At 43.7% G+C, this 14,551-nt stretch overlaps 1 protein-coding gene across 3 annotated transcripts in view; it reads left to right on the forward strand.

The window, feature by feature from the left end:
• Nucleotides 1-14,551, forward strand: part of RAPGEF1 (Rap guanine nucleotide exchange factor 1) — an 84,227-nt gene that overhangs the window by 25,242 nt on the left and 44,434 nt on the right. For all 3 annotated transcript variants that reach the window (XM_059865294.1, XM_059865295.1, XM_059865296.1), the window contains exons 2-4: nt 6,204-6,343; nt 10,545-10,723; nt 13,353-13,509. In XM_059865294.1, coding sequence (XP_059721277.1) covers nt 6,204-6,343; nt 10,545-10,723; nt 13,353-13,509 — 476 coding nt within the window. The remainder of the gene's footprint in view (nt 1-6,203; nt 6,344-10,544; nt 10,724-13,352; nt 13,510-14,551) is intronic.

Genomic DNA, 14,551 nt, shown 5'->3' on the forward strand with positions numbered 1-14,551 from the left:
GCCCTTCCTCCATGGTTTTCCTCTGAAACCTGGCAGCTCTCCTAGCAATTGGATTCCCTGGAGAAGGACTTGGAGCAGCTTACAAACAACTCCACCTAAGGTACAAAGGTTAGGGTGGGCAAACTTCCTGATTGACACCGGACCCTCCCTTTTTTTTTTCTCCTTTCCAGGTCCCCAACCAGGTCTTTTTTTGTTTCTGCTTTAATTCTCTTGCTTCAGTCTCTGGGGATAATGGCAAAGTTGAGGAAAGCAAACTTACAGAGCTGGGAGTAGTAGGTCTGAGGCTTTTGAGAACCCATGATGCAGCAGTGATGTGCTGATACATTTAAAAGGGATATTTTAATTCTGTTCTGTCGCATTCTGTCTTTTCTGTGCTCAGGATCCCAGTTCATCCTTTTGGGAACACACAGCATTGCACAAGTACTGCATATCAGCGTTTTTAGGCTTCTGAACATCCTCAGGACTTCTGGAGAAAGAGGGTGTGAAAAGTAGCTGAAGACTGCAGTGTAATAGGAGAGCTAGCAACACGCGGCAGGTGTGAAAGGGTGGAGAATTTATCTGGGGTCATCCTCATCTGTTTCTTCAACCCTCCTTGAAGCCTCGTGCTTTTCTCCACCTTCATAGCTACACTTTGGCAGGCTCAAACATTTTGTCACAAGACAGGATTATTAAAATTTATTTTTACAAGTGGCCTGGCAGTTGTTTTGTGTTGCCCACAGCTCGCTGGTCAGCATCACTCTGTGCCTCCTGTGCCAGCTCTTCTGCAGAGGAACTCTGCTGTTCCTGCAAAGCTCAAAGGCTTGGATTTTCTGTCAGTCACTGATTTTAATATTTACATTACAAGAGAGCCCAAAAGCTTTAGCCAGGGCACATTCTCCAGATCTGTGAGCTTACAGGTATATAGCAGATACAGCCCTTGCCCTAAGGGTGGAAGGAAGTTTTGGGAATTCTAGTAATAACCATATACAATCTGGGAAGACGTTTGCTTTGAAGAATGTTTCATGATTATCGTGGTAAGCTCCCGTGTGCCTGTCTGCCCATCCTGAATCACCTGTTTTCCTGTGTTTCTGAGAGCAGAATTGCATCCTGAGTAGCCCCAGAGCCTCTTATGGGTGCTGCATGGCAGCACAGACATCCTCAGCAGAAAGGTTGTTTTGAACTCTGCCTCGTTATTTTTGCCTTTTGCTTCTGAACCCTTAAAGTCCCTGTCAGCTAGGGTTTAGCTGTAGCCTTGCAACTTGCCTTTTGTCTTCTCAAATGATGGAGCTGAGCCCAAGGGAACAAATGCCATTTTAATGGGCATCGTTGTGTAACTCATTACATAAGTCACTGCTGCCTTCAAAGGACTCGTGGCAAAAGTGGCAGGAGCAGTTGATTAAAAATGTGCACAATAGCTTCATTATGACATGGGGAGAGATGTCCGCTGTTATTTTTAATCTGATAGCTTTAAAATATGTGCATCCAGCAGAGACCTAAATGGCCTTTGAAAAAGGAACCATTTGTGGAATAAGATTTTTAGATTCCACTTCGTTCTTTCTAACAAGCTGCAAGAGTCAGGACAAGCTGGAAGATGAACTATAACCCTTTTTTTTTTTAAGTTTGTGTTCCCTCTGAAGCTGCAGGGTTTTGGTGTCTGAACACAGATGGAGGGTTTCATTTTTCAGGTGAAAGAAAGAAAAGGTACTGCATTCTGAAGTTTGTGGGGTTTTGATTAAAAATAAGTCTATTTTCAATTAGTTTTATATGAGCGAGCACTAGGCAGGTTGAGCAGCTTGTCCCAGCTGCTGGAGCCTCCCTGCCATGGAATAGCAGTGACAAAAACAGGACCAGGAGGTGCAGAAGCAGGCAGGGCATTATTTCCCATTTGGGAAGGCTCCCCTGTGCTGGCTACAGGAGGCTGGTGAGCAGGACCCAGCAGATGGAAACTCTGCTGTGCCTGAGCTCTACAAAAGGCTGAACTTTCACTTTGACTTTAAAGCAAATACTTTGCTACTGGCTTAGCTTGGTTGTGTGTGTTTTGACTTATCCTGGCCTTCATTTGAACCCAAGTGGAGAGTAACCATTTGACTGTGGCAGAGGTGGATGTTGGGCTTTGACTTGCAGGCTTTCTCCTAAGCAGCCTTAGTTTCTTCTCCCACAAGCACATAAGCTGATTTATCTGCCTTCCCTTTTAATCCACTGTTGTTTTAAACCTGCAGTTCTGTCCTCACCAGGTTTGGCTTTCTGTTGGCAAACTGGCAGCAGCAATTGCTGGAGCTTGGGGAGCTGCTGGGGAGTCAGGTGGCTCCTGGTAGCCATGGTCTCCTTAGCCATGGTCTGCCTGGCCCCAGGGCTGGAGGGACACTGAAAACCCCTCTGGGCACACCTGGCAGCAGGGCTGGTTGGAGCAGATGTGTCAGACCAGCTCTGTGGTGGTGTGTGTGTGGTCAGACCCCAGACACGTGCCGGGGGAGACGAGCCTGGAGCTGAGCAGGGCCGTGACTCAACAGCTGGAGCACGTTCAAGAGCAGGAGCCTCACTGACAGGGGATGGAATTAGCTGTGAAAAGAGTGACAGAGTGAAACTTCCAGTCAGAAATCAAGAAACTCAGATCCCTAATAAAGTCATTTTGAAAGGTTTTTTTTTTCCAGTTGTGTGCTGCAGCAGAGGGCATCCAGACAGATGAAATATGAGGGGATGGAAAGTCAGTGGTTCCTTTGAGACAGAAACACTTTGATACAACTTTCTTCTTTCCCCCTTCCAGTTGAAATCACTTCATTGAGTTTATTACCCTGACTTTTCCCATTCATCTCACAAATATTTGGAAATTTCATAGAAGTAAGTGTGGGGTACCCTCCTCCTGCACACCAGAGAGCAGAAAGCCAGTGCTGAGACTCCAGCTAAACACTGCTGGCTATTCATCAACAAGAGGCAAGGGTAATATGATAGAATAATTTCCAGTGGGCAAACTCCCAAGCTAAGAACAATCTCAATGCTGCATTAAGGGGTTTGGTTACTGTAGATAGGCAGGAAGGAGCAGAGAGACAGAAGTGGTTTGAGCCACTGCCATGGCTCTGTTTTCTGCTTCTGTGTATGTTATCAAATTATTTAACCTATAAAGGCATGCTGTGCTGTTTGAACTTTTCAACAGGACAGATGCACAGGACATGTAAGCTATTTCAGTTAGGATATAGTATTAAAAAAAGTTACTTTTTCAAAGCAGACCAGGGCTGTGGTAACCAGTCTAGGAAGTCTTGCTCAGCTGTGCTCTTTGGAGGAGAGTTTCAGGCTCCGTCTGTAAAAGCTTAGGTCCCTTACACCTGTGAGCTGGAATCCCTTCCTGCTCAAGTGTCACTCCTGTTTTATACCACTTCATCCAGATTCATTACAAAGCAAATTCTGCTGATAATGCTTGAATGATGTATCAGCTTGCAAACTGTAAAGCCCAGTGTGCCGGATAATTCTGTTGGCATTCACTGAACATAATCACAGGAGCTCCACAGCTTGATCCATGAGCAGGGGGAGAGGCCGAGGGCCTGCAGGGTGATGGAGATGCTGTACCAGAGTCACTGACTCACCCTCTGCTCTGTTTAGACAAGTTGCCTCACCTCTGTGCCTGCTTCCCATCTGCAGAGTGAGGTTAAGGCCTGGCTGTTTAAGGATGAGAACGAAGTGTTTGTAATGTGCTTGGAACAAGAAAAGCGCTATTTTAAGTGCTAAGTGTAATTGAGTGTGAGAGAATATTGGTTTGTGACTCATTTGTTTAACTGCAAATGCATCAGAAACTTGTGAGCAGATGAGAGCTGGAAAGTGCTTGGTGTAGACAGAAAGCCATGGCAGTAAAAAGCTGCATTAATTTGTGATCTTCAAAGCAGGACTTAGCAGGGCTGTTCAAACAATAACGTTTATTATTTTTGCAAATGTCAGCTGGTTTACTTCAGTACTATTTTAAGCAGTTCCTATTCTGCTCCAGCCACTTGCTTCTGTCCTTGCTCTGTGTGTCTGTCTCCCCTCAGAGTATGGCACACAAATGATTTGGTGTTTGGTGTGACCAAAGGATAAAAAGAACAAAGGAGCAGTGGTTGGCTGGTGGTGGTGATGAAGAGGATGTGCTGTCAGCAGAAAAGGAACTTTCTCTGGTGGCATCTCCTTTTGGAGGTTCCTGACCACACAGACACTTTGGTTCAGCCATTCATGTGCTTGCCCTATGAAAGTGGGTAGAGATGTCTGGTGGCAAGGAGAAAAGGAAATGTTAATTTTTAAAAATCTTTCTCTCTTTCAAATATCTTGTCCCTACAATGCAAAATTATCACCATAGGTGACCAAGGGTTTTGTAGGCACTGAGTGTTGTCTTACTGAAACCAGCAGTTTGGATCATCTCACTGCAGCCTGTGGAGGAGCCAGACACAATTTGTTGCTGTCACCATTACTTCCCTGTAGATTAATTATTGTAATTGTTTGCCAGTTCTCGAAAAATTAATTCAGAGCCATGACTTTTCATGGCAAGCATGCATATGTGTGCAAATATGGAAATTCTCATATGGTGTATGGAATAAATACAAATGATTTTCTGGGGAGGAGCTCAAGAGTGTTATCACAGCAGCCAGGAACTCTCTTCAGTGGTGACCTTCAGCACCCTGTGGAGACAGAGAGGTTTTGAAGGTTTGGAGATCCTCTTGTGGATGTAAAGCAATGACGTAAATTGTTGCTAAGTTGGGGTGCCAGCTGCTGTAAGTGATTCTTCAGAGGCCAACTGATATGCCTGGATTTATCTGCAGTGGCCAAGGTTTTAGTGCCTCCCTCCTCAGAGCACTAAACAGGACTTTAGGATCCAAAGAAAACCTGAGAAAACATTTACTCCTGTAAGTGGAGAACAGCTCTGCAGCCAGACCAGATTAGGTTGGGTGCTCACACAGCTTCCATTTGTAGGATGCCTGCAGAATTTCAGTCTGGAGGACATACCTGCCAGAGGGCTGTGAGTGTGCTCACAGAGGGTCAGAACGTGCTGCCAGGAAACCAGGTTTAAAGGGAGCCAGGTGCCTTTCCTTGGGCTGTGGTTAGGTGGTTTCTGAGTAGCAGGAAGAGCACTTGCTCTCTGGTATTTATTTGCTGGTGCTAGATTTGACTCAGCAGCCTTTGCTGTTTGCAGTCTGCATGCTAACGAGGTGCTGCAGTGCTGCATGCATGGGGCTGTCCTCTGGACTCATTACAGCCAGTGCAGTTAATGCTCAAATAATCTAAAAGAAAAATGAAACATACAGCAAAACTGTGTACTTTTCTTCATAATGTAGTTAGAGACAACTTGGGTAACTTCTGCTGAATTATCTGGGTCACTAGAGAGCAACTCAGACCTTCATTTATTAAAGTGCTCTTTGCTCAAAATACTTTCTGAATTGTTCTCCACAAGGCAGCTTACTTTTATTTAGCTAAAAATGTATTTCAGCAGTAAGTCTGCATATGGCATGATTGCAAACCTTTGAGACTTCTTCTTTTAGATATTCAAAAAACAATGAAAATACAGTTTTCAAAAGGGCTGAACTGCACCTCTGCAGTTCAGTTCCTTGAAGGATGCCCCAGTATCAAAGGGGTTCCTCTGCTTTTTCTGGTACACTGGAAGTGAAATCCACTGCAGATGACAAGAGCTGGCATTTTTGTTCACATTATCCATGGGGCCACATTCAAAATTGATGCTGCAGAGTGGGTGGAGATCCTGGGAAGGGCATGACCTGGGGTTGTTGTCCATGCCTGAAGCAGCCAGGTCCCAGTACCAGGCAGAGCCCTGCCTGCACTGACCCACAGCCAAGGGCTCTGCTCTGCCAGAGGGCTCTGAACGAGTCACTTCATGCCCTTGACTCAGTTGCTCATCTGCCAAAGAGGCAGGATGATTGCCTCCTTTGTAAAGTACTTCAGGACCTGCTGGAGATAAGTGCTTTGAAGAGAGGTGTTTTCCCTCTTCCCTCCAAGGCACAGAGCAGTAGCAGTCCCACTGTCCCTGCCTCCAAGGGAAAGCAGGAAATGATGGTGATATTGTGGCTGAGGAAAGCAGGAAATTATGGTGGTGTTGTGGTTTGAAACATAATATAGAGCAGCAGTTTATTAATTTTCTTTATTGTGTTCCACTCAATAAATTTATGTGGTGCAAGTGTCTTCCAGATAATGCTGTAACACATCCCTGGTTTCATCATATTTGCCTAATCCAGAAATGCTTTTCTGTGTCTTTCTAGATTCTGAGCGTTCCCATCTCTCCTCGTTCACCATGAAGTTGAAGGGCAAGTTTCATTCACCAAAAATAAAGAGAACACCCTCAAAGAAAGGAAAGCAAGCTGACCTGACAGTGAAGACACCAGAGAAGTCGGTGAACAAAGTAAGCAAAGGCCACATTCTGTTATCCTGATGGGTTCTTGCTTTCTGGTACTCAGTTTATCATAACCTGGTGTGTGAATTTGTCCTCTGCATAATTCTGCAGCTCAGGGATCCTCAGAGTCATTTTATGGCTACCTATAAGCAGCCCTGTGTAGTATTAAATCAAGACATGAGCTTCCTTTTGCAGAGCACGATGAGACCTCCTTCCACAAGCATTTAAATATCTCATTATGGATCGTGGTGCATGGCCTGACACATCCTCCCCACATGCACACCCTGTGGGTTCTGCTTACAGCTTCCAGAGAGCTGCCTGCTTTTGGGGTGTGATCCTTTAAAAAACCCCAGACCCAGGCAAGCCCATCCTTGAAGCTGCTCCAAAGATGTGCTCAATCTCTGGTGACACCAGCAGGGAGAGTCACACAGAAGTGTTGGAGCAGCTGCTGATCCAGCACAACGTTCCTCAGACCAAATGTACTCCAGGTCCTCTAAGAAATGAGGTCACAAACTGATCTGTGTTATCTCCTCTCCTGTTGTGACCTGATGATGTAGCTGGAGACTTTCTCTGTTGCAGTCAGTTTTCAAGTACAAATCCGAGCCAGAAGTTAAGAACAGTTGAGGTTGTTTAGGATAATTAAACATCATTCTCAGCTGTTAAAAATCTCATCCAGTGTTCAGTGCCAGACATGCAGAATTTTTCAGATTATCTCTGCTGGGAGTTGTTGTGGAGTTATTGAGAGCAGCCAGTAAGAAAAAGTTTAGTTAGGCTGTGTGACTTGCTTAGCACCCAGAGGAGTCTCTGCAGCCTTCCTCTGCCTGTTCTGCCCCATCAGGTGGAAGATGATGAGGGTTTCTCCCCAGGCTGTAGGATTTTTCCCCAGGAGGCTGTGGAAATGCTTTCTGGGGAGCCAAACACCTTGCATTGCTGAGTGCTATTTAAAAATAAAACTAAAAAACCCCAAAACAACAGTGAGAGTACTCCTTGAAGGCTTTTAATTCCAATGATGTTTCAGGATGGTATCTTGAGATAATTTAGAGGCCTTCCTTTAAATTGATGTGTGACCACATTAAATACATTAGAAAATGAAGAGCCCTTTTCAAAATGTGGTCTATAGCAAATGCATGTTAATAATAGATGAAGTTTTTGTTTTTCTCTTTTTCCCCTAAAAACAGTGCAAGAGGATTTACTAATAAGCCATGCTTCACATTAAAATAATTTTTTATGTACAGATTGGGATTTTTTACTTGGAAAACAAAACACTCACAATATTTTTTATTGCTGTACATGATTATTTAAGCTACATTCATTTTTATACTGTGAAATATTCTTGGTTTCTGGCTCATTCCTTACCTATTTTAATAGCTACTGCCCAACTAATCAATTAGTTGGATGTAGTCAGCTCATTAGCTTTAGTGGAGGGAGAGGGGAAGAGGATGTGCCTGGATTGATGCCAGGTTTTCTCACTGGAACTTAGACATCAGTTGACAAATGGGAGATCTTCTGTCACAAGGCTCACTTGATAAACCAAATATCATCCTTTTCTCCCTCTTAAGTACTTAAGATGCTATTTTTGTGCTCTTGAAGTAGATAATCACTGTAGAGCAGAAATAGCAATACTAAAAATTAATGTAAAATCACGATGTGTAAGCTGAAGGATCTGCTCAGCTCATGCAAACATCATCATCTCCTGTTCCTCTTTATATCTGGATGGGGGCAACATTGGGGGTGTTCTTTCCAAAACCTCCTTTTGTCCCCTCAACTTTGTGATTCTTGTCCTGTTGTAGGAACAGGAGTGTCCTTCAGTGCTATATACAGACTTATGATAGGTTTTACACTGCCAAAATATAAGGGAAAAAAAGGATGATTCCAGCTTTTGTAACTGGGTGTATTCTGTACAGCTCACTGTGACCCTTTCTGGGTCAGCTGTGTCTCATACATGATGCATTTGCAATTTGGTTATTAAGGGAAAATTTCTGAAATCATCCAAAAATATCTATATGTGTCAGGGAGGGATTTAGAGGAGATGCTGTTTTGCCTGAGTTGTAACTTTTTCCCATTTAATGCCCAAAAGAGAAATGGGTGGCTGCCCCATCCCTGGGAGTGTTCCAGGGCAGGTTGGACAGACTTGGGGCAGTCTGGTCTGGTGGAAGCTGTGGCAGGGGGTGGAATGAGATGAGATTTAAGGTCCCTTCCAACCCAAACCATTCCATGGCTCTGTGTACATCTGTGTGTGATACTTTGGACCTTGGGAGAGGATTCATTACAAAGTGCTCCTGGGGCATGTCACCCAAAGGATTAGCAGGGAAAAAAAAAAACCAAAAAAAGAAGAAAAGAAAGGGCTGTGTCCCAGGCAGTGTCCGGTGGCTGGATTCACATCCCTTGGTGTGCTCAGAGGAAGGATTTGTGTTTCCAGTTGTCATTCTCAGCCCTGAACTCTGCCAGGCCCATCCCTTCTGTGCACCAGGAGAGTGTTTAAGCTATTAAGTCACAAGCCTTTCTACAGGAAACAGTTGTTGAATGAAACCCATAAACAGCCATGGGAGCAGGAACTGCAGTCTGCATTTTTTCACTTCTGTTTGAGAGCTTTGACTGCTGGACCATGGTTGTACTTACCCAGGGAATTTACAGACCCTCTGATCCCTAAAATGTGTGATCATTTCTTATGAAGTGCAAAACCTTGGAAGAGGCTGAGGCTCTCCATAGATTAATGGTTAGACTCAGTGATCCTGGAGGTCATTTCCAACCTAAATGTTTTTAAGATTTTGTATCCTGGAATGAACTCTGCAGTGGTGAGGGCACATCCCTGCAGAATGGGAAATGCCATTTTTTATCCCAGTGAGTTGCCAGGATGCTCCTCATCAAGGGAGTTCAGGGCACTGTGGGCTGCAGATCAGAACTTGAGGTTCCTGGCAAGAAGTGTTGTCCAAAGGGGAAGCAGCAGCAGATTTTGGGCACTGCCCAGACAAGATGGAAAATGACAGGGTGGTTTGCAGTTCTTGGATTGGGACTTAGACTTCTGAAGTTGGAGCTAGATGGAACTTGGGATTCTAACCCTTTTATGCAACTGGCCCAAATTACTAACCAGTGCTGCCTATAAATTGTTCTTCCTAAAACCTTTTGGGCTGCTGGCTTGATTTTGCAGAAAAGCAGCAGTTTAACAGCTGACAAGAATATGGGGAGCCCATAGGTCATTAATTCCTGAAGCTGAATTTACTGAGGAGATAATGGATGAAATTTGACTCTTCTAAGCTCTCTGCTCCTTTTCTAGCAGTGGTCAGTAGTCAGTTTAAATCTCACTTAGAAACTACTTGTGGCATTAAAAGTCCTCCAGGCATATTGTCATAAACTTTTAAAAAATATCCCTGTCCAGAATGCCATTGAGGTATCATGTATCACTTCTGAATTTCCTCCTCTTGTGTTTGTGGTGCCTCAGAAATTAGTGACCACAACTCAGCTTTATTCCAATGAGTTGTTCCCTTCTGCAACATTCATTCACTAATGCCAAAACTTAGCTTTTACACTTGGTCCTCATGGAAATTGTGGGAGTTCTCTTCTTCCAGCAGCATCACAAAATGATTTAGGTTGGAGCTCATCAAAGTGGAGTTTATTTGGGTGTTTTCATGTATTTTACAAGGACATGTAGTAATTGTGCAAAGGGTGCTGCCCTTAAAGTGACAGAGGGCAGGTTTAGGTTAGATATAAGAAGAATTCTTCCCTGTGAGGGTGGTGAGGCCCTGGCACAGGCTGCCCAGAGCATCTTTGGCTGCATCATCCCTGGAAGTGTCCCAGACCAGGCTGGATGGGGCTTGGACAGCCTGGGATAGTGAAAGGTGTTCCTGCCCATGGCAGGGGTGGAGATGGGCTTTAGGGTCCTTCCATCCCAAACCATTGTCCCAGTTCAGGGTGTGGGTTTCAAAGCAATGTCCTTGATGCCATCAGTGGTGCTAATCTTAACCTAAAGCTGATCAAGATCAGCCTTCAGTTTGGAATGCAGGTAATTCTGAAGGTTAAAGTGGGGGTGTGATCTTGCACTGACTATTCCTTTGAAAGAGTAATAATTAAATTTAAAAGCATTTGTGGTGGAAAGGGGTTTTCTCCTCCTGGAACACACCTCAATGTCACCAAACTGGGTTTGTTAAAGGAACCCTGCCCTTAAAAATACTGAAGTTTTAACATATCTCTCCTTTTCTTCCCTCCTCTTCAGAATGTGTCGTGGCTGGAGGAAAAGGAGAAGGAGGTGGTCAGTGCACTGCGCTACTTTAAGACCATTGTGGACAAAATGGCAATTGATAACAAAGTGTTGGAGATGCTGCCAGGCTCAGCCAGTAAAGTGCTGGAAGCCATCCTGCCCTTGGTGCAAACTGACCCACGAATCCAGCAAAGGTGAGTTTCCTTCTTGGATTTTGGGACCATGACAGACCAGCAGGCTCCTGCTCTATCTGAGGAACCTGATGGCAGGAGAAGCTGGTGAAGTGACTCCTGTTTCACTAATTATTTTCAGACATCATTTAAAAGCAGATTCCCTGCTGTGAAGAAGCTCATGCCATGGAAAGATAAAGCAAATCAGGCTGCTTTCAGAGTGGAGGAAGGGATGGTTCTTAGCATAAACTTGGAAATTCATTGTTCCAGAGGGAGATTCTCTTCAGGTGCTATTCCTGTTTCTGCAGTCCATGGTGGAATCCTAAAAGCTAACAAATCCAATAGCTTCACCTGAAAAAGGAGTTTATCTTCAGAGTAATCCTTTTTTGTGCTCAGTTTATCCACCCTGATATTACAGAAGTCTGAGCCTGCACTCTTAACTGCTTTTTTTGGATTTTGCTGGATCAGATGCAGAAGTAAATAGATGTACTTCAGCAGATTAACCAGTCCAAGTTCATTCGTGCCTCACTCAACAGATTATTGTTTTATGTTTTTACAGATTATGTGTATTTCGTTTTTACCAGTTAGGCAGTGGGTTTGAAGCCAGGAAAGAAGTAGAAATTTGCCAAAGCCAAGCTCAGCATGGTTTATAAGAATTTGTGGTGTTGCCAAGCCACAGAGATGTTGTTGGTGTACATCCCATGGGTGCTGGAGCAATTGATTTCCAGAAAACAAACAAACATTGTTGAATAATACTGAAAGAGGAAAGTTAAAAGCACAGAACTAAGCAGAGAAATGCAGGTGTTTGGTTCCTGAAATCCTGCCAGCTTTTGTGCTGTTCCTGTTTGTTTTCCCATTAAATACCTCCAAATTTTTTTTTTCTTTCAAGATGCTTATTTCAGTGCTGGCACAGGGAAGGTTTATAATGTAGCTGGGGTAGCACTGGGTGCCAGATACTTTGCAAACAGAGATGCTCAGTTGTGTTTGGCCCCAGTGCTGAGGCCAGGGCTGCTTGTGGCAAAAGGAAGGAGGAAATGAGTGAGTATCACACCTGTGGCTGGGACAGGTAAGATCCAGTTGAGGTTGGATCTGTTGAACCACAGTGAGCAAATCTGTTAAAATGGGAATGTCCTCTACACAGTGGTAAGTCTCTCTTTCTGGAAACACTGTGCATTAAAGCACAGGTCCCATGTCCATGCCCTGCCTTGCTTAGCCTCCCAAAAACCCCAAAGGGGATCTGGTTTTCTCCCTACCTGTGGCAGGACACAAAGGGGTGACTCTGATGGCAAGAAAAGCGAGCAAGACTTGTGTCAGTGACAAAGAAAGCCCTATAATTGTTGTTGGACTTCTTTTTGCTTTAGGGGAAGCATTTGCATCAAGGAAAAAAGTAATTAAATCTTGCACAAAATGGGCTTTCAATTACTGCCTCCTTAGAAGGAAGCAGACTCAAGATTAATGGCAAAGAAATCAAAGGCGTAGAAAGAGATGGGGGAGGGCCCTGTTTAGGAAATATCTCCTACCAAGCTAATTTCATTTGAAATGAGAACAAATGGCAAGCAACAAACCTTAAAAAAACCCAAACAACAACCAAACAATCAAGTCCTTGCCATTGTTTGTATTCCCTGGTTGAAACTTGACAGTAGTTCTTCCCCCAGTCCTGCAAACCTCATTCACCTAAATAAACTCATTGGAGCTCGTGGGCTTGGTTCTTTTCTCACAGATAATGAAGTTACTGGAGTTAAGCCAATGCAGAATGGATCCCAGAGAGAAATGGGAAGATTTGGAACAACTTGTATCAGTAATGATTGCAAGATTACACCTTCTCTTATCTGTTTATGGTTTTGATGCAGTTTGAAATTGATTTAACGTGACAAAGAATTGCTGAAGCGTTGCCATCAGCAGTGCTGTTAACACACCTTGTTTAGTAATGAAGTCAGTGTTTTCAGAATGGCCAGGAAAATGCCTGGGAGCACTGTTGTTACAGTTAACTTTTATTTAAAGTTGTCATCCTTCCAAAACTCTTTTTTTTTCTCCCTTCAGAACAATAGCTTCAATTCTGTTTCTCATTAAAAACAAAACAAAGCAACACCCTTCCTCTTTCAAACCTGAAATTCATTCAGTTCAGTTTCTCTAAAGTAATTTTAATTACATATTTTCAGGCATGATAAACAGTGAGGCAGTGATTTGTAAAGGAATGAATAGAGTCAGCTCTCAGTGGTCCAAGGTGGTTTTGGGGAGAGCTAATAAGGAAGAAGGATAATACTGAAATAACATAGCTTAAACTTAAATGTAGGGCTTGAATACTTACCTTTAACATTAAGGCATAGGATGGAGCTGTAAATTAAGATGGAAAGAATATTTTTTTTAGCATTGCTATGTGAATTTGCATCCTAGATAATTCCTTCTGGTACTTGGGAATGAGCTTTTGGTGGTTTGTACCTTCACACTGTCATCATTTGGTGCTAGAGGACAGGAGAGCAGCTGCACTGGAGGAGCAGCCTGAGCTTTGTCACCTGCTCAGCACAAATCCTGAGTGTCAGAGAGCAAAGCAGTGAAATGCACGGTGTGAAACTCACTCTCCTAACATTTGATAACATCTCCAAAATTTCTTTTTGTCCTTTTTTTCTCAACTGCTCCCTCTCCTGCTGTGCAGTTCTGCCATCTCATCCTGCTACAGCCGAGTGTACCAGAGCCTGGCCAACCTCATCCGCTGGTCTGATCAGGTGATGCTGGAGGGGCTGAATTCAGAGGACAAGGAGATGGTCACAACAGTCAAGGATGTCATAAAAGCTGTTCTGGATGGAGTCAAGGTACATGAGACATTGTAAATTTTATTATAAAGAGCATTTAATAATGTATTTTAGAAGAGAGCTGGGTAAACTAGACCCCTTCTAGTTTAAATTAGACCTCTTCTAGTGTAAACTAGACCTCTTCTAGTTAACCTCTTCTAGGTTTTTAAGTGCAGGTAAAATATGATGATCCTATTTCTGCCTTCAGTAAACTACCCCTTAAATCAGCTCTTCCATAAGTTAAATGTTCCTCCTTGGAGTGCTGGTTAAAGACTAGCACAGTTTGGCTCTGAATGTGAACTTCTGGCCTGCTCACCCTGCCATTTGGATGAATTGGAAGGAGCAATGGATCTTTCTTCAGTATTGCAGGGAATTTGCAGCAAGTCATTCCCAGTCTCCCATGCAGATTACAAGACGTGGTTTGCACATTTTCTGTCTCAGCAAAATAAAATGGAAATGCTCCCTTGTCAATGCCCACAGAGAATGAAAGACTCCAGCTCCATCTTCTAAGAGAAATTTCAAGGGATTTGTCAGTGATACATCACCACTCTAAGCAGCTGGATTAGGGTGTGGAACAGGTGATGAGCCAAGCTCAGTTTTCTGGAGATTAGTTTTACATTGCTAATGGAAACGTTTAACAGAAACCTTTGTATCCATTGTCAGACCTGCTTGTAGCATTCCCTCCCTGTTCCACCCTGGAAAAGCTGTGGGCTTTCCTCCTGCCTCCCTGGAAGGTTCTTGTACCCATTATTTCTGTCCCAGGCTGTCTCTGGGCTGACCACTCCCCTGTCCTAGCACTGTTGGTACAGGTTTGGTTCACCTGGGCTTAGGGCACCAGTGCACAGACTGTCTTATCTCCTGGGAATCTTATTTTGGAAACTGTAGAGGAAGTTAAATCTCTTTCAAGAGCAGGGCTGAATCTAAAGAGGAATGTTTGAATCAACTGCACAAGAAAAATTGGGATAGAGTTTTAAGAGCTGCAGCAGGTGCTTCACCTGGAGTTATGGATCAGGAACAGGTACCTTTCACTGTACTCAGATTCAGTTTTATTAAATGGAGCCAC

Source organism: Haemorhous mexicanus, chromosome 21 (genome assembly GCF_027477595.1).
Source record: "Haemorhous mexicanus isolate bHaeMex1 chromosome 21, bHaeMex1.pri, whole genome shotgun sequence".
Lineage (NCBI taxonomy): Eukaryota > Metazoa > Chordata > Aves > Passeriformes > Fringillidae > Haemorhous > Haemorhous mexicanus.